The sequence below is a fragment of the Lipophrys pholis genome, assembly GCF_963383615.2.
Source record: "Lipophrys pholis genome assembly, chromosome: 10".
In the NCBI taxonomy this organism is placed as follows: Eukaryota; Metazoa; Chordata; class Actinopteri; order Blenniiformes; family Blenniidae; genus Lipophrys; species Lipophrys pholis.
In genome coordinates, this window is record NC_137640.1 from 20,602,171 (window position 1) to 20,623,206 (window position 21,036).

The following is a 21,036-nucleotide window of genomic DNA, read 5'->3' on the forward strand; positions in this document are numbered from 1 at the left end:
AGATAGGAGTTTTACATGGTTCGAAGTTGATTATTCCTGCATTAATGCTGTCACTGTACTGGACTGTTGTGGTGAAGAGGGAGCTGAGCTTTAAAGCAAAGCTCTGTGTTTACCCGTTGGTTTACATCCCCACCTTCACTTATGGTCATTAACTTTAAATCATGCCCACAACAATGAGGTAGGGAATACGAGCAATTGAAATGAGTTTTCTCTACAGGGTGGCGGTCTTCACTCTTTGTTTGGAGTGAGGAGCTCAGCCAACCAGGAGAGACTCAAAGTAGGTTTCGGGCAGTTCATTAGGATGCCCCCTAGTCATCTCCCATAAGAGGTTAACCAGGATCTAATGTCGGGCCAGGACCCCCTGAAGTGATTATATCTCTTGTTTGGTTGGTTGTTTGGTTGTGTCGGCTTCTTTGCTTTCCATACTGCCACTGCAACCTCCTGTGGATGGATGGATGGATGGATGGATGGATGGATGGATGGATGGATGGATGGATGGATGGATGGATGGATGGATGGATGGAAGGTCTTTAGGGTGGAATTATCTGTTTCTGATGTCAACCTCTTTTGTCTCGCTGTGCTTCTCGCTCATTAGGGCAGCCGTTAAAGGCCAGAGCCTTTAAGTACCTCCGTAACAGACATGGACACTGACAGCACTACAGGGGAGAGCAAACACACTGACCTTTACTCATTACAATGGAATTGGAAAGGCAAGAACCAACAAGCATGGACAAAGGAAATAAAGGGGGAAAAGATACAGTGAAATGGAGGTAAACTGATAACTATACAACTGGAGAACTGGAATTCAGAAGTGAAGGCAAGATATGGATTAAGGTTGATAACGCTGCTTATCCAGAAAGAATAATAAGTCTGTGGAAGTCTCTGTGAACAAAACAATTCACTAAATCCACTGAGTTCTGTTAGCCACATGGGCTTGTGAGTCATGATCATGGATATCTGCCTATTTTCTTTCCCTGTATGTAGAGTGACAAAAAAGCCCTTTTCAAGCCCTGGAAAGTAATTGAGGTCAAACACAGATCAGTACTGCATCAAACCGCTGCCGCACGTCCATGTCAAGGCAAACCACAATGAATCAACCATTTAGGGGAGAATGACCTCTAAAAGAGCAGATGATAAAAACACTTCCACGGGCGGCCAAAAAACGAAAAAAGTGGGTTAGAAGGTCATCAATCCAGAGGGACAGTGTGTGAACAGTACTCCTCCCCATGTTTAATAGAAACCATTAGTGTGTCCTTGAACGTGACGCTAACCACCAGGTACATGCCACAGAAATAATACCACAGTGTGTATAACAGTGTTTTTGACAATGTGACTTAGCAATAAAAACTGTTGCGTGTATATGTATATATGTATAAGTATATGTATTAAACATAAATTTAATTTTGTTTTCTGTTCATTTTGACCAAAATATATTGGTTTTGGGATTTAATTAGCTTTATTTCACAAAAAGCTTGTCTGCTCTTGTATCTGATGTAACAAAGTTTTAGGCAATATTAAATTTACAAAGGTATTTGTGCTTCATTACAGTACACAGTAGAATTCCGGTATGAACACTTCACTTGTTTTAACGTCTAAGTGAATGATTCAGGGATACAGCTGGCAGTGTCCAGACCCAAGCTGCAGAGGAAAAGGTAACATCAATAATTGTTCAATTGTACACTGTACTGCTTCCCTTTTAGAAGATAAAGATATTTTAAATATAGAAGTCTAATCATCAAGGTGGTACATACACATTGATGTATGCAGTCATACAATAACAACAGTTTGAATATTGGTATGTACACGTACATGCATGCGGATATCTCTTAGGTAAATAAAATACAAATACGTATACATGACACATGTAATACATCGGTCGTTGTTGTTTTTGGATATAAAGAGTATTTGAGCACGTTGGCTAGCAGCAGCGCTAACAACAGCTACCCTGTACTCATAGTACAAAAAGAGACTGATGCACAATGTAGTTTTTAATGAGGCGTGGACAATCTAAAAAAAAAAGTGTGTTCAGCTTGTGGAGAATAGATTGGTATTTCAAGGATTAAAATTTGAATAACCATTACCAGATGAAACACAGCGATAAAGTGAACACTGATGCAGAGCAGGGATAGTAAATCATCAATATCATGAAACCAACTGCTTTCTATTAAGAAGTATATTCATATTGAGCTAAACTGGGCTTTGTTTAAAGTATCCCCTCCAAAACAACTTCAGCTTTCCCTTGGAGTAAATTAATTGCATGACACAGAGTCTTGGCAGAGGAATGAGAAAACACTGGTCACAATCACTACTCGGTGCCATTTGTTGTTATGTTATGTTTTCCACACATCCACCGGACCTATTTACAAGCAAGCATTTACAAAGAACAACGAAGACTGATGTTAAATGACAAATGTCTAGTCACACAAAAATTCCACAAAAATATAATAATTGAAAGAAAGAAAGCATATGTGATTGATCCTCTTGTGGAACCTTATTCCTAACTGCACATATTCAGAGCAATGGGTTGCCATGGTGCCTTGGGTCTTAGACCCACACTGTTAACCTGCCTCCAGAGGGATTCGAACGAGTGAACCGCAACTCCGTTTCTCTAGAACCCCACTGCGCTAATCTGCTTCATAAATTCTTGATTAAATAATGATTACAACAGAAAGTGTATGTGTCAGCTGGAATGAGAAACAACATTTGAAAGTTGAACATTATCCATTGTGAGAGTTGAATTCATGGTTAAAGTTGTGTGTCTAACTGTGAATGTTTGGGTTTAATACTTGATGGATGACTTTGATTAGTACAGAGTGGCTGAACAAAAACAGAATTTACGTCAAACTGCAAGAAAACATTCAACACTTTGCAAGAGATTTTATTAACAAAACCCATCCATGTAATACCACATAACAAAACAGTTGTTAATCGAAAGGTCCGCCTTGTCCTAATCCTTCGATAGTACAAACATTAGCTCAACTTAACCAGCAAAACTCCCACAAATGCGTGAATTCCTCCAAATAAATAAATAAGCGTCACTGCTGCTAATCATACAAGGATGTATTTGGGCTAGAGTGAAAGCATCAAAGGGAATGTTATTTTGGATGCTTCCTCCTGGCTCAGTGCTAGGATTCAGGCCAAGGACATGTGGTGTCAGCAATGGATTATGACTTTTTTATGGCGGGAGGGCTGGGAGATGAAGCAGAAGCTCAGAGATGACAAGTTCACTTCCCACAGCAGCAGGTTGGATCCCACTGAAACTGCTTGTGTTTCACAAGTGTCCTTGAGTTTCTCCTAATAAGAACTCAATCCTAGTGCCCAACATATTTTAAATAGGAACCTGCTTCAGTTAGACCAGCTGGGAATCCTGCAAATTCCACGGAGATCTGCTGAAATGTGGAAAACAGATTTTAGTTCAATACTTTGTGTTATCATGTAAAGGTATCAGTTAGGAAAAAAAGGAAAAACTGCACCCGTCACCTGGATTGAGCCTTGATGCAGAACATTATAGAACACAAGGTCGTTTAAATGACCATGTTCACAACTAATTAGTATTGATTACCTCATAGCAGGAAGGTTTCATATTCTCTATTACAATATGAAAGGAACATCCTAAATATCAGTTTCTTTGTAAAACACTGATTTGGAAATAAGAACTAACTCAGAGCTTGCACAGGCCTAAAAGCTGAAATTAGGTTCTAATCCCAGTTACCAGCATTTATTGTGTAAACAACGGTTTCTGGACCACAGAGACACATTTCAAAAATATCAGATGGGTTTTGTAATGCCACACAATAGACCATTCCCTTCTGGTATTAGAAGCATCTCCACATGGAGAATTAATGTCAGTTTTTGTCTCTGCTAATAAGCGAATAAAGAAACAACATCCTGCACAGGGTTTCTATCCTTTGCCTTCTAATTGTAATCTCCTTTAGTGGCAACTGGGAAATCGGGGGTGACACACGGCTTGTCGGGGCAATGGCTTCAATGGGAGGAGCAGATGTGTGACCAAGACAAATGTAATGTTTTTTTTAGCATTGGAGTATTCTTGTTCCACACAGTGCAAGTGAATTAAAGGTAAAGACAGCAAAAGAGACAGGAAGACAATAAAAACAGGATCAATAATGGGAGAAAGATAAAGGCTATTATGAGAAAGAAAAAGCCACCAAGAGTCTAGATTTGTCATCTGTGTGGGCCTCGGGTAGTTTTAAAGATTGTGAAGGGGATTTATGAGAAAGACATATTGTTTGAAAGACTTTCAAATTAAGTTTGAATACAATCTCTGTGTGTTTGTGTGCACACATTTAATAATGTGATTAATTTGTGTATGCGTATTTATGTCTTTAAGTATTTGGCATAAGCATTTAGTTTTCTTTTCTATTCCTGTCGCTCAATTTTAAAGCACTTTGCGTAACAGTTTATCTGTCTGTAAGGAGCTATTTTGAATAAAGATTGACAGATTGCACCTGATTATCACTGATTGTAAGTCCAGGATTTAAATTAATTTCCATCCATTCATCCATCTTTTATATCGCTTATCTTGTGTAGGGTCGCGGGACGTTGGAGCCTACACCAGCATACTATGGGCGAGGGCTGGACACACCTCGGACAGGTAGCAAGTCTGTCCTAAACAAATTTGACCAACTAAAATTACTTGCAAAATAATTATTTGGATGTGTTTTTGCCATTACGATGGCTGCTGTAGCACTATAGGTCATACTATCTATGTAGTTTCCATGAAGATTTGAAGCCTTTTTGTTTCTAAAAAGTCTCCATTTCTGAATGTGCAAAGTTTTTCATTAGTGCCACTGAACACAGTTAAAGTAGTACTATGTACGACAGATATTTTAGTAACAGCTGTAAATTGAGGGTATAGCCACAGCATAAAAATGTGATTTTTAATGAGCTGTCATGGATTAGCAAGTCTGGCTATTTTCAGTAAATTGAGTGAGAGCTGTAGAAGCCATGTAGAAAGAAAGCTTAGATGAGAGGCTTTTAGCTACATTTTTTCAAGGTATCAAGCAATATTTACCCTTATAATTAGATTTATGGAGAGAGTGTGACTCCCTCAGATTAAGAGGATTTGAGTGGAGAAGCTGAGGAATGTAATGAGATAAGGTGTTTAAGAGTAGCATTAAAGGGGCATCTGGGGAGGCAGAGAGTACATCAACATCACACACAAATTAAAACCGCTACTATGTTTCTCTACATGCGATTAAATTGGATGTACAGCCTTCTATCAATGTTACATCCCTGCTTCGTATCTAAATTAAAAAGAGTTATTACCAAGAGTTGATGGAGTTTGCATCAGCCTAATTACAGTCTCTCTCTAATGTGCAATTACCAGTATGGTCCACTGAAAAACAGAAACTGCTTAGATGTTAAATACTGTCATTAACATTTGACTTTAAATGTTAAATACTGCCATTAACATTTGGCTATAAGATGGAATGAAGTTATCTTAATGTTTTCAGGGCATCCAAATGGGGCTGAATTAATATTGCAACGCTAAACTCCAACAGACATGCATCAAGACAGAGGCAGACTTAAAATACAGGGAGAGAAAAAAAGGTTCATAAAAAAAGTGTGAAGTTATTCAAATTTCGATATACATTAATATAAAATGTAGACATTAATACTTCATGAATTAAAAATGTAATACATTTAGTCGAGTTATTATGACCCATTATTTCGTAACAATTAACGAAACTGTTTTGAGATTTCTTTTGTGTTTATTTTTTGTCAGCAGGTGAAAATAGTTTGACACCTGATTCATGCACGTGCACACCTACGCACACAAAAATCTATGCATGTGTGAGAGTATGAGCTCATATTCATGTTTTATATTTATCTTTCAGCTTTAAATATGTTTCCCAAGCTAAAAGAAATTTGGAATTGTGCCATAATTTTGTTTTCTTTTTTAAACTGGAGATCTTACCCATTCATTTTTCAAGTTATGTAACTATCTGCACATTGTGGGGATTTCTTCAATGACACTTTAAGTGAGCTGCAATCGGTCTGTTGTGTTATGCCACTGGTTTTCTTCTTAGTACTTTTTCTGTGATATCACATGTAAAATTTATTTCTCACAATTTCTTGAATAAAGCAAATGTTGACTTTGATCATGACAGATACCAGCAAACTGTTCTTTTTTTTTTTTACGTAATGAATTTTTTACACCCCATGCCTTTTATCTGTGAACACTCTCCTGAACTCTGATCTAACAAGGTTGGCATACTTTTGAAAATGTCAGTGTCGGTTCTCATACAAGCAGACTTTCCAGCGGGCGAGGTGAGAGGGCGTGACATAGAGCGCAGTGCATTTTGGTATTAAACAAACAAAGACAACCGAGCGAAATCAGAAAAAGCAGACGCAAGAAGCAAAAGTCGGAAAGTATCTTGCGGGCAGACGCGGAGTAGTGAGGAAGAAGTAGTGAGAAAGGCGCTCATTGATATCTGGTTTGAAGACTATTTATCGTGGTTGTTTGTGGCTACCATTTAGTCACGAGCTAATTGGCCACTACAAGCTAAAGTGGAGGAACTTCTGCTGTCGGTCCAGAACAATCAATGAGTTTTCTTTCTGTTGTACTTACGCAAAATGCAACGTGAACACAGCATAAACACAAACCGTGTTTACAGTAATTAAAAAAGTGTACAATCTTCACAACCAAGCTTACACAGAAGACTATAATGTGCTGGCTCAATTTCCAACATTTTGTCTGAGCCGGTCAAATTATCCCACATAAAAAAGGAAAAAAGGAAGAAATCCCAGACTCCCTGATGACACTGTGCTCCGCAAATGGGAAAATCTTCACAGCTCAAAAACAAGCCTTGATATCCCTTTATAAAGCCTGCATCAGCATCCAGTCAAGAGTTCCCTCTTGAATTGTACTTTAGCTGGTGACTCACAACTCAGTTTTATGCCTCTATTGAGAGGAGGTGGCCCTGTAGATAAAGTTTAATGTACTAACCTCATATAATTGTATTTCACTTCTGAATGCTACATAGTAATGAGTCTATCTGTCTTTCTATCTATCTATCTATCTATCTATCTATCTATCTATCTATCTATCTATCTATCTATCTATCTATCTATCTATCTATCTATCCATCTATCCATCTATCATCCATCCATCTATCCATCCATCCTCTCCTTACACATTTTTGACTGCCAATCTCTTGTTGTTGTTTTTTTAATATAAAAGTTGTTGTTGTTTTTTTTTTTTTATCCCGTGACCATTAATCAAGTAAAATGATGAATGATTGTCTTTGTCTGGCTATCTGGCTATCTGGCTCCCTCCCTGTAGCCCCATAGTCATCACAGAGGTATTCCTCAAACAGTGTGGATCCTGCAGTTTTGTCTTTGATGCTTTGTGCTCAGTATCTCATAGATAGACTCTCTCCTGCACTGAGGGGGAAAAAAATGCACCATTGCCGCCAACAGAACAGAACATCTCAGTAAAAGGAAAAAAGAAAAAAAAAATGAAACATGAAATGCAAGCGAGGGACATCGCTTTTTCTCAGGCGGCTCCCACCATTTCACTGGCCTCAAGGTGCTTCTGACAGTGGATGTCAACAACTGACCAAGTGCATGAAGTTCAAAGCAACCAAAAACCTTAACTTTTTATGGATAGGCTGCACAACAAACTCGACACAGTTCATGCTTTCAAACATCTGTGAAAAATGGAAAAGGTCATTGCTGTAAGAGAAAAGGGTAGAGAGGTGTGATGCCCATGCAGCTGGAGCTAACAGGAACCGCTCATATTTTAGCTACTTTATGGCCTCCTGACATATGGGGCCATCATTGCATTGTCGTAATAAAGGAACTTTGAAGATTAGTCATATTAGAGCAGTGATTACTTAAAAAGCACAACAGTGGAAACAGCAATGCTGCCATACTGATGCTCTGTTACTGTTCACCGTGGTATGTTTCAGATCTTTGTCTTGGATTGAATGACAAGCAGACATATGGAAATCTTTATTTTTATTTTTTTATGATAAACTATTTATTCTTCCATTTTTTACAATGTCCATCTATCTTTCAATTATTCACACACTTTTTCGTAACATGTTTTGTTGTTTGTTAAAGCAGCTTTGTTATTTGTATATCTAATAGATATGAAACTTCTCACTCTGGTAATTTATCAAAGTCTGAAGATGAGACTTTTTTTGGGATCTCAGCTTCATCACAGGAAGCATGTCTCCTTTACTTCTTTAGAATCTAATCATTGTTCGTAAAAGTATCAGACTCTGCAAAATATTTACTTAAAAGAACAATGTGGTTAAGGATGCAGTTCCAGAAAATACAACAAATGTGTGTTACAAAAAATCTTTAGATGTGATTGTTCAAACTCTACAACAAGACGGCAACACCGAGACTAACTCTTTAATAAACACACGCGTAGTGAACTTACATGTGTCTTGATACACTACACATGAATGGCAGCATACAAACATACATACAGAAAACTGAACAGCATTGACCTATCTCCAATTTGATAAGTGTTTTTGCTGAACAACATTAAAAAGTAAAACATGAATACAATAACAGCTTTAGTAACATCATAACATAAATGTAAATAGCAAAGCATGTATCAATTGTACATTTTAGGTATACCTGTCTGAGCTGTAGACATCCACAGTCAAAAGCTTTGCAAGAAAGAAAGAAAAAAATGAGTCTTTTAAAGTAAACTGGCTTGAAACTCAATGAGTCCAGCTCTATATCGTTGACTATATTTCTAGGTCAGATGAAGTCTGAATGATTTGTCACTTTTAAAATGTACCTTATTAGTTTTGTCAAGTTGTGTCTCAGCCAGACTCAGCTCAATCATCCTTTAAGACCGATGTGTTGGATTAATCTGTGCGTTTCTGTCAGTGCAAGTTGTACAATTTGAAGACTCAATAAAAGCTATGAATGCATGATTCCTCACCTTCTCTCCTGTTGACCTTTGCAAAGACTGGCCCATGACTGCTTGACAGCAGAGAGGAGCTCCCGAAGGATGATGATGGCAGACTGGAGACCAGTGGGCTGTCACATACCTCTGTTAACCAAACACACAGCAGAGTAGACACAGAATAATAATTAAAAACATTAAAATAATTTCAATCAATATTGCACAATGATGTGTCATTATTATTCAATGCTTATGTTGTTGGAAAGCTTCGGGTGAAGTACGCCAAATCTGAATGGAAAGTTTAAAGATGACGATGTGTGTCGTGTTGAGGGAGATAATGTAATCCCAACTTTAGTAGATGTCAAAGACGTCAAGTGGAGATGAATTCAAATGTTACCTGCATTTGTGATTGATGAAGACAAACTATCAGTAAATAACTCTGTGCTGTGATGTACAAAATACCACCATACTTATTTGAAGTTATGGGTAACTGTGCTGTACACAAACATTACCTTGATGTGTAACAGTAATACTAGTAGCACTTTATTCAAACTGTAAATAATGAAGTATGTGGTGATGATGATGATGATGATGATGATGATGATGATGATGATGATGATGATGATGATGATGATGATGATGATGATGATGATGATGATGATGATGATGATGATAAATATCACGTGCCTGTGAACATAAATTCTGTGTCTGTTATTACTCTGCTCAACGTGTCTTTTATACACCTGAGCTACATAAATGTAAAACAGTTATGAATTAAGTTTAAGACATGTTTAAATTCAAACAAAAAATACACTTTAAACTGTAAAAAGGAAAGTTGAGAGTCCCAGAAATACTTGTAAAATCAATGAACTCATTCACATTCAATACAAACATTCACTCTCCAGTGACTGCGCAGTACTGCGTATAAGGAAGTACATGACTCATTTATAGTTCCCCATTTGAGAGTGACACTTCAATTTACAAAACAATAACAATATTTACCTACAAAGACCATTTGGCAAATACTTTATTGACTTTACTTGACAGAACAGACTTCAGTGCAGTCACTTATGATCACCATCATAATAACATCACCTTCACACCAGTTGACAATGTCACCAGTTAAATCACTTCACCTGTAACTTTATCCTGCACAGTTCTTATGTTGGTTTTAATTCGCAGTTTTGTAACAGCATGAATTAATGCTAAAATAAATGTTGGAAAATATAATCCCCCTGGGTGCCGGTAACTTTGTGTTTTATGTCTTCTAGTTTATGTCATTGTTGACATTATGTTTAGGATTTGATACATTTCATGTTTCATGTTGTGATTGTGTATTGGTTCATGCTGTATGAAGTAATGTATTGTATTCATGTGTATCTTCTCTCCATTTATTTCAAGTGTCTTTCTTGTGCCTCGTCTGTGTTACATTTGATTGTTTCCACCTGCATCTAACCAAGCTTTATCTCCTGGTGTGTGAACAAACATCTAATTCTGTCAATGTGGCTTTGTTTATCCATCTGTTTAGCTTTGTTTGGTATGGTTTAGCTTCCTGTGCCCGTATTCACAAAGCGTCTCGGAGAACTCCTGACTTAACTTAAAAATTCCTAGCAAGGAATCTTGGCTTAAAAGTGATTCAATAAGATTCTAAGAGCAACTCTGAGCAAGGAGTTGACAGCAACTTTTATCTTAGTGAGGAGGCGTGGTTCACCCCGTTGCAACGTATGATGCAGTCTGCGAAAAGCTGTGATTGGTTGTTAAAGAAAGGAAGAAAGAAAAAAAGCCAGAGATTTAACTTACCTCACATGCTGATTATGATATTGATTTCATTATTGTAATCTTTTCTCTCCACGCTGGTTATTTTTACCTCTTAATGCATTTGATATTAATGGTGGACGCGGACGCAGCGGTGAACAATTCCTGTGATTAGTGGAGCTCTTATAAAAAGAGATTTGATTTGGCAAAATTATGAAAACAACAAATGGAATTTATACCAAAAAAAGAACTCGAAAGCCCAGCTGGACAGAAGAGCAGTGCCCGCTGTAAGCACATCCCTGATGAGGTCGACCACAGACATTATTCCTGCACGATCGAGCCGGTGGCATGTCATTAAATTGTTGTCGTTAAACATACGGAGAACATCTTTCCTTTCTCTTTGTCTTTCCGGTCATCTTGTCTGTTAAAGAAGGTCTTAAAGCTTCTTTAAAGTCCTCCTCGCTCCTTTTAATGGTTTTCCACCTTAGGAGCTCTCTTAGGGCTAAAGATGCTTTGTGAAATACTTTTATCTTAGAAAAGGAAAATTCTAATCTTAAATCTTAAAATTCAAGGAATTCTAAGATTTGTTTAAGAGTGACGTCACTAAGAGCTACTTTTAGCCTTAGGATGCTTTGTGAATGCTGGCACTGGTTTCTAGTCTTATTACGTATTCAATCCACTATTCCCACTACTTTTTTTGGTATTTGGTTTTCTAGACTTCACTAAAGAAGGTTGTCTTCAGTTCGAACCTGACCTGTGTTTGGGTCTTAAATCATCATTCTTCGACAGTCCAGACCAACTGCAATACGGAGTCACCAGGGAAGGTTGGATTTTTGAACCTTTGCACATTTGGGATGCTCCGAGCACCCACTCCTCTGCTTCAGTGACAGAGCAATAGGCTCTCAAACTGTTTAGGCAGCCTGCAGGTGCAGCCTGGAACACAGTTGACTATGAAGTCATTAATGGGAGAGCTGAGCCTCGGGCCTCCTTGCTCCAAGACACCAAGGCCCCAGCGTGCTACCCCACGCTCCAGTCGGACAAGACAACTCTTAACTGCTGCTGCAGGGTCCTGCTTCGCAGTCAGAGCCGACGTCCAGCAGATTAGTCGTCATCACTAAACCAGCTATAGGGAGACCTTCAAGCCAATGTCTATGCCAACCCTGACAGACACCAGCAATGGCATCAACAACACTCCTCACTGTTGTTTCTGTCAGCTTCCCTACTGATCTTTGAAAGTGTCCAGGAAGAAACAACTGTCAGTTTCTGAGGAGGTCCAGGAGGACCAGTCTCCTTTTGTGCCCATTCCTCCAGTGCTTTGTGCTTGTGGCTGTGCCTCCTGCTTGGCGAGCAGTGAGAGTCTTCCTTTGGTGACATCAGCCTATTGCAGTGGTTCCCAAACGTTTTCTATCGGGCTCCTTTTAGAAATACCAACATCATTTCTTGAGCCCACTATCCAGACATTCATATACTCATGCTTACAGGCAAACTCTGCTGCACTTCTTTTAACCAAATGTTTGAGACAAACTACAACAGTTAAAGAAATACAAGTAGCACTCAGACAGAGAGAGAGGGAGGGAGAGAAACAAACCTCAACATCGGCTTTGTAAAATCAAACTAGACCCACTGTATAAAGGAAATCGGTGTGTGGCTACAGCCCACCTCTACACAGACTACATAAAAAAAATGTGGGCTTAAAAATGTGGACTTTAACGTTTCAGGTTTTCAATTAAGTTTACTGTAGCAAGCACACTAGTCATCAGCGGCGCCACCCCATGCAATAACTCCATGCCCCCCTAGGTGGCGCACCTTCCACTTTGGGAATCACAGGGCTTGGTCCCCTCATGCTGTGTTCAACATGTCAGCATCCCGCCTGACCCCAAAAGGCCTCTGCTTAATATGCCGTAAGCCTGCGGAGGGCTTTTCCCTTACTGCTATCGACCTCATCGTCAACCTGTTCCCAGTCCGCACCCCTCAGGAGCTCCGGAAACTTTGCTACGTTTCAGACTCTGAATATCATTTCATACATTTCAGACGATGTCGCGTTGTTGTTTAGTTAATTTCACAGTTTTATTTCATGGTCAACTCTCTAATCACACTGTTCCGTATTGGCTTTTCTGGAAAGCATCAAACATCGACCTCAGTTTGCCCCTGCACTTCTTTTTGGTCCTCCACCCACATTCTGATTCACAGTCATTCACTATAGTGACATATTAGGATTTAAGGATTTCAAAGTAAGGAACCAATATTATATAAGAATACAAAGATAGTAAAAATCCCTCATTACTGGTTGGCAGCATCATCACAATCCTCATCATTCATATCCCCAATAATGTCATCGAGTTGTGAATTTAACAATGAGAGCTGCTTAAACATTTATAAGTTGATTTTTCTGAAACATAAATCAGATTTATATAAATCGAATATGAATGTCATCTTTTAGTGACTGTGTTGCAGCACTTTGTGTGTCAAATGAACACCATAAAAAAGGGAAATAAACAAAAAAGACTGCAGTGAAAATGTCTGTCAGTTAGTCAATGCAAAAGAAAGAAAAAAAAGGTCCCTCAGCAAAGAACTGAGCTGAGTGTGGTTATTTGTCCTCTGATTAAAGCAGTTAAAGCACTTGTCTTTTATCCACGGGGAAACTATTTCCTAAAACATCCACCTATCAGGTAGATAAAAAGACGTGCGTGTGTGTTCCATAACTTAAGTTGGTGTAAGATCTGTCTTTCAGTCTTGGTGGTTGCTGTTTGATCTCCACGTCTGCCTGTCCCTGTGGTAAAACAGTCAGTGGGTGAGCCCAAAGCCCATGTTGATCTTAGAGGTGATTGAGCACCTTAACGGGCTGCTCTGCAACAACTGACCTGTGAGTAGGTCAATGTGACTGATTATATAAAATGCTTTGAGACTGCTGAAACCATAAAAAACACACACACACACACACACACACACACACACACACACACACACACACACACACACACACACACACACACACACACACACACACACACACACACACACACACACACACACACACACATGCACGTGCACAGAGTACAGGGGTGAAGTCCTTTTACAGTTATGTTGGCTCTATAAATAAATACTGAGTAGATGTAATCTAAACTCTTTCATTTGAAAAGGTTTTCAACTCCTAGAAAAGAGCAAGTGAACAGTTCCATCTCTCTACAAAAAGATTTACTTTGTCAACAACACTCCATCACATTTCAAGCACAGAGCGATTTCCATTATCTGAGGCTGCTGGCAGTTTTGAATAGCTTCTCATATCCGTCTCAGTCTACTCAGTTCAACTCCACTCTTATATTTCAGCACTTTAGTTTGTCAATGCATCTCTATTGAGACTCAGGTCCTACGCTGCATTTTGAGACAGATAAATCTACAAGGAACCCTTTGGTGTCCATCATAGCGTACAGTATCTTGCATGCAGGAAAGTGTGAATGTCATCTGTCTCCGAGCATTGCTCAACCTACACTAAAACTTTCCCACAAATGTACAATATCTCCAGTGTTGATTTTGTCAGGTAAATGGAAACGAAATCTATTAAAAACCAATTATATTCAAAACGATAAAATATTCACTTCCCTGCTCAAGAAAATACTTTGTTTAGAGGCTTAATTCATTAAACTTGCTGCACAGGCAGGCTGCACTACACAGAGGATGTAGGAATCGATGCATCATCTCCTCTGCTGAATTAATGTTATTGCAGAAAGAGTAAAATATATTGTTCCATTATTAAAGCGACTTCACAAACAAACAGAACAAATTCAAGTAAAATGGTTAACTCTCATGCATCACATGAAAATCTGCCATCACAATATATGTGTTACATTTATAGTTGTTTATTATAGCTTACTTTTAAATTTATAATGTATCTGTATTGCATTTACATTATATTCATTCACTGCTTCATAAAGAATACATATTTAGGTGATTCTGATTCTGAGGAGAAAATATTACAGAAAATAAAGCATGCTTGAAAAAGAACAGATGAACAGAACTACTTGCTCCTTTAGTTTCACCTCTCATCTTAAAGGCCTTTGAGCTAGGCAGTTACTTAAAACACATGTTTCTTTTACAGTTTCCTGGTAAACTATTTTACCAGGAGAGCTCAATGAACTTAAAATATCAAGGGAGACTTGGCTAAAGGTAGCAGCCATTAAAAAAAAATCAGAAAATGTTTTTTAGAAAAACCACATATTTCCTTCAGCACATTGACCCTTGTATATTGGAAGGTATTTCATAAAACAGATATTTCTTACTTAAGATTCTGTTGCAACTAATCCACAACCCAGGTAAATAGTATAAAAAAAGCAGCTTTCTCATCTTTCGGTACATTGAAACCTGACAGAGTTTGAATGAAAAAGGCTTCAAAGGTAATTTGGAAGTTTACCTTGATGAAATGTACCGACAGCAGCTATTTGTGTGAATAACAGCAACATGGAATCTATGTAAATTAAAACTGACACAAAGACCATGTAGGCACATTATGTAATATTTGAAGTTAATTAATGTTAGAGCCAGCAGCTATAGCAGGGAGAGCTGTCAACAACTATTATTGCTCTTGTACTTTAATGTTAAAGTCTAGGAGACAAGTTGAAAACTGTAGGTGGAGAGCCATACCCCAATGTCCCCACCTCCAGCATCTCAAAAGTCAACTTGAGATCTAGGTAATTGCTGGGCAGTTGCAAGTGTATAAAATGGGTCATCACAGCCCTATGCTTGTTTGAGGGCATTTTGCATGCAAAGGGGATATCTTCCTTTGCAAAGATTGTTTACTGTTTGCGCAGTAGATTCTCCTACATACATCTGTGTTACATGATATGATAATATGATTTCAGTATATCAGGAAAAAGTGGCCAGGTTCCAGCCTGATCCCACATCTCAAAAGTAATACTGAGTTTAATGGTGACTCCTATTTCCCCTAGTTTCAATTAGTTTCATGGTTTATGGTTAATTCATAACAATTGCTATAGACAGTACTGTCTTTCGCAAAGCAGCACATTGTATATTCAGTTGATGTTGATGTAAGTCTCACGATAACACTGCCGATGCTGCGAGTGTACTGTGCAAATCAATTAAAGGAATAACAATAACAAAGACAGAAAGTCTATCCACTGTGATTTTGGGGGGATTTTCTGTTCTCTTGTATTGCTTGTTTATTGTTGTTGGTTGATGGCTGTTTGGTGGACTGCTGACTGTGCAACAAATTGCCCCTCTGAGATAAAAAAAAAAAAAAAAAAAAAGATAGCCTCTTCAATCCATCTGCAGCACATATGCCACTTGACCATTTTAGTGACATAGTGTTCTACCCAGAAACATGAGAGGAGAGCCAAATATGCTGAATACCAATAAGCATCCTTTATATCAACAAAATAGAGTAAAAAACACACTATTTCAGTGTCAAGCTGTTAAACTCTGCCAGCCTTATTCGATCTCTGCTTGTCAGTTAGCAGGATAATGAGCCCCTGTGCTACTTGTTTGTGCAGAAAACAGCTGTTCATGTTTTTGGTCTGTTTGTTAATGTCTTTTATAAACCTCTCACCCTTTACCAACATAGTGTCGCCCAAAAAAGTTTTATCACAATTAATATGTGTGACTGAAACTAAGAGGGGCCACATCACAAATCTCCGCCTGCCAGTGACAAACTCTGAAAACTCAAAAGGTGATATCTAAATAAACCATAACCAACACATTTTCAACACACACACACACACACAAAAATCTATTCTATAAGATATGAATGAAAATGTCTTCCTGATTTATCATTGTAAATAACAATGAAAATGAGTTTGTTTTCAGACCCTTATTATTTGCCTCTTGTTTTGGGAAATCTAAAGTATGAGATTCATCTTCAGTCTCTGAATGTGTTGCTATTGAGGTTTTTGAGAAGGTGATGCACTTAAACTTGAGGGGTCAGAAGAAGAAAATCCAAACAAAAGCAGAGATGCTTTCTGATCACACACATTCAAGAGAACAGACATGAGAAGAAGAAAAGTGTTGGGCAGACACTTCAGGCTGAGGTTGTAATGAGAACAAGTCAGGCGTAGTTCTTACAGCGACTCTCTTGGGCTCCAACGTTCAGGTGCTGAGCAGTGAAAGTCTCAGCATGACTAAATGACTTTAAATCTGCCTCCTGTGCAGAACTGTGTTGGCACAAATGGAGACATCTGACTGACATGCTCCACTGTTTGTGACGTCTCATCATATCATTTTGTCATTGAAAGTGTATGCCGGGATTGGACGGAACGGGTTTTTGTGCATCTCCATTGATGATTGGTTGGGATTGTCTGTGGTATGCTTGCTCAAGATGGTAGACATGCTGGTAAGATTACAGCTATCTCTGGAGAAAGGGGCAATTTAGCCAATGCTAAACATTTTCAATCATCTTTTCAATCATTTTTATCTTTTGCTCACACGTATGCGTAGAGTGTTGCTTTGTAAAGTGGTAGACCTGGAGCAGCTCACAGCTGAGTGTGTTGCACTAAGGACCTTCAGTCATCAGGATTACAGAAATCTCCAATGCGATGTTCAAAAGATGAGTTTACTCTGCTGCCTGTTCCATAGCTACAAAACACCCTAGATCAGCATGCTGGAGATAATAGCTTTATATTATTTCTTTTGGAGGAGTCTTCTGATGAGTAAAATAAATCCACAACATTAAAAGATTCAGCTAGTTCCAGGTGTCGCCAAAGTGAAAAGTTGATGTCCTGTACTGTACTGAATAACTCAAAGAAGGATTACGATTCCCTACTTGAGGCTAATTAGCAGCTGTGTAACTTGGCATGTTGCGCTTCAGCCACTAATTTTATTTGATGAAAGGCCATTTTTGTATGTCAGTGAAATATGGCCTCTTCCAAATCTGTGTCTGGGTTTTACTCTCGGCCAAAGTTGTCAAGGTGCGTTGTTGTTTGTATTCCTGCAGCCTTATTCTGATTACCTTGACTTGGTATTCCCACCAAAGAAGGACGGTGTAGCAAGTACTTGCAAATTTTCATTCAAGGAGACGTGCAGTCAAACGAGTCAACCTGAAGCGGGGGCAGGTTTTGTCATTGTGAAAAAGATGCTGTTTACATTTATCATCTGGTATTTTGGCTCAAAGAAACTTTAAGGGACTAAAGCTGTGTTCGTAAGTAATTAGATTTACCAGACTTGGATGAATGAGAATCTTTACAGGCATAGTGAAGTATCTTCAACATGAATTTAACACTCATAGAATTCAACTGATCACATTGTAATCTGCTCACACTGACTGTAGTAATACAAGGCCTGTCATTGTTATTGTGCAGTTACATCTGCCAACTCGTTTTTTGAAGATATTTGAGACTCGTAAGACTGCCAGATATTTTTTCGGATCTTGTTCCTAAACCATATTGTTAGTAAAATAATGTAAAGGCTGAATGCAGATTATTTTGAGTCATCTATGTATTTGTACACAGTGACTGTCGGTGAACATCAGTCAGCAAACTGTGGGGCCCAAAGACACGCTAAAAAGTCCCCTTTGTTTAGCATGGAATTGCAGAAGTATTGCTTCTAAATTACTTTAATCACTTTAATTTCCTCAGCAAGTCATGTTCAGGTTAATCACCTACTGAGCTCTGACTGTAGTAGTGTTTGTTTTTTTTCTTGTTTTTTTTTTTTTTCTCGAAACCTTAATCCTTAAACGTACATCTCAATTTCTCACTCTCCACTCTCTTTCTAAGTTGTGAATGAAGTTATTCAGTTGTGTCATCATGATTATCACTATATTGAGGGTTTGTAAGCCAGCTAATAGTTGGCCTGATGGTGCAGTTTGGCAGAGACTGTCGAAAACGCTGTGCCAACTTTGGCTGCAGACCGGGGGCCGACAGTCTGACAGCTCAGCTGAACATCTCTGCCATCTGACTGCTCACACTGAGAGAAATGTCTGTTCCTCTTTTGCAGGTCCTTGTCTGTCTATTATCAACACACCGGGTAATTCTACTGACTCTCAACATCAAGGCCTCTTGAGTTGTGACATTTTTATTATGTCCACAATGGTGTTGAGGATAAACTCTTCTCCCCAATATAATTAACGCTGAAATAGTAAGAAAAGCAAATGGTGCCATTTATTCCATGATAACTACATTAATGCGGTGCTTCATGGGAGGCAGAGCTAATCAGCAAATTAAATGATGATTAATAGCAGCCTGCACTGCAACAAAGCAGCAATTAACACATTTATCAGAGGTTTAACCCTCGTCACATAAGAGCACATGCTGAGAGCTGAAACTCAGAGCAGAAACGATTAGAAGCATTTGAAACAAAAAGACACAGAGAGAATTACTGCAGGTTACATCACTTCTATTAATGAGCAAGGAGGGAGATGTGGGAAAGTGATGGGCATATTATTATTGTTATTTATTATTATTATTATTATTATTATTATTGAGTTATTTATGTTTTTTTGTTTTTTCATTGAAGAAAAAGGCACTTAATCACAAACGTCTGCATACTCACTGTAGAGTCTCTTTAAAAGGACAGGACGTCAAATTGTTAAGAAATAGTCACTCAAGCTTTGTTTCATTATGCTTTACTACTTACTTTCCTTTTGCCACAAGCAGCTAGTGTTGGCTCACTCTGCAGAAAGAAAACTTTCAGTGACTAATTTTTAAGTAATTGAGTGAATTGTTGACTATTTGCTTGAAGGCTCATAGCTTTTTTGTTGGTAGTTGATATTTTCTTTGTATTCACTGGGGAAGGTTTTACAATGAATGAATGAATGAATGACATTTACATTGACGAAATTATTAAAAGTAATGATACATTCCTGGTAACTATTTTACTATGTGACATCCTGATCGTAAAATCATTGTGCCTTTAAAGTTTTACATTAAAATATAGCATCCAACTCTTTCTGGATCACATTTAGTTGTGTTTGTGTGTTGGACAGTTTCTGTGGGTGTCACTGCAGAACCAAACCTCTCTGGCCCTCAAGGATGTTTGAATCCCAAACCGTTGCCTGTGCTGAGAAATGCTGAGTATCAAAGAAAATGTTGAAGAATTGTATTTTTTCCTTCACAACTTGTTCATGTTTGTTGTTGTTTTATTTAAAAAATTTTAAAGAAAATAACTCGCCCAAACTAAGCTTGTTTTTTTGTCTGTTTATTTATTTATTTATTTATTTACTACAAATCTTTTGCATGGTTGCAGCCATTTGGACTGAGTTCGGATCATTTCAAGCCGGAATTTGCATACCCTTCTCCTCCAGCTAGAAATATAGCAACTGTCATGTAACGGCAGCCAGGAAGGGTCAAAAAAGAGTCGACGATTATTAGTGCGTGATGTTGATTTTGTTTGACCGATTAAAAAATGGGGGCTGAAAGGAAAAGGCCCTTTAAGGTCACCAGTTGTGCAAATATTTTTCCCACAAGTCCTCCACAACAGTTCTTTTAATGATCAACCCCAAATAAGGTTTCCACATTTCTTGTACACCAGAGTCTCATTTATACACTTCATGTTCTTTTCAGTGCTGTGCTTTTGCCTGCCAGTACAACATCTACAGTTTGTACATCCAAGGTTTTCACTGGAATCTATTCATCCCTCTAACCGATCATTGCAATGTTTCTTATACCACAAACATCAAAGCAGCATATCTGAAACCCCAAAGAGATCAATTTGAATGTCATCTGTTCACAGAACTTGTTTCCAAAACCACTGTGGTTGATCCAGATGTTGTTTTGCATTTATCAAGTGTGATGAGAGCTCAAATCAGGTTTTCTTTTAGATTCTGTTCACATTTCTCATTTTCCTGTGTCTCTCCGTCAAATTACTATAAAGATCATCTCATGGTTTCGCTTACTCTTCCAGTTGTGGTCATCACATTTATATTTGACTTTAATTTCTTAATCTTACTTGTGAGATTTGTAAAATGAGACTTTGACAACTTTTTTTTATAGCTTCCGTCTGCTTTGTGAGCATATTTCCACTTCATTTGCAGATCCACAGCCAGTTGCTATTTAGACACATTGATGTCGAGCAGTGTGAGAAGACTTTAAGTGTAATCGAATTTTGTTGCTCCTGCACCAATAAAGGTTGACATATGCTGTTGACTGTTGTCTCCAATCACATTTCTTTGCGAGTTAATTAAGGTCAACCAAATTAATGATGCCCTGAAGTTGTACCACGGAACAGAACACCCAAACAACAATAACAATGATCAAAAATCTCATTTTATAAATTATATATATTATACATTTTCATTATGGATAACTGTCTTTACTCTATTGAGTCTGTCTGTTTGTTTGTCTGTCTGTACAAATAATGCAGATACATTTACTTTTTTACAGAAAGCTGGGTAACATCTGTGATCCTGTAACACTTAAGAAGGAGTGATACTGAAGTTAAAATTCTGC

General features: G+C 38.1%; 1 protein-coding gene across 1 annotated transcript in view; it reads right to left on the reverse strand.

The window, feature by feature from the left end:
* Nucleotides 1–21,036, reverse strand: part of LOC308115616 (contactin-associated protein-like 4) — a gene marked incomplete at both ends in the record, with an annotated part of 108,741 nt that overhangs the window by 79,123 nt on the left and 8,582 nt on the right. The window contains one exon of the mRNA XM_080473209.1: nucleotides 8,930–9,040. Coding sequence (XP_080329335.1) covers nucleotides 8,930–9,040 — 111 coding nt within the window. The remainder of the gene's footprint in view (nucleotides 1–8,929; nucleotides 9,041–21,036) is intronic.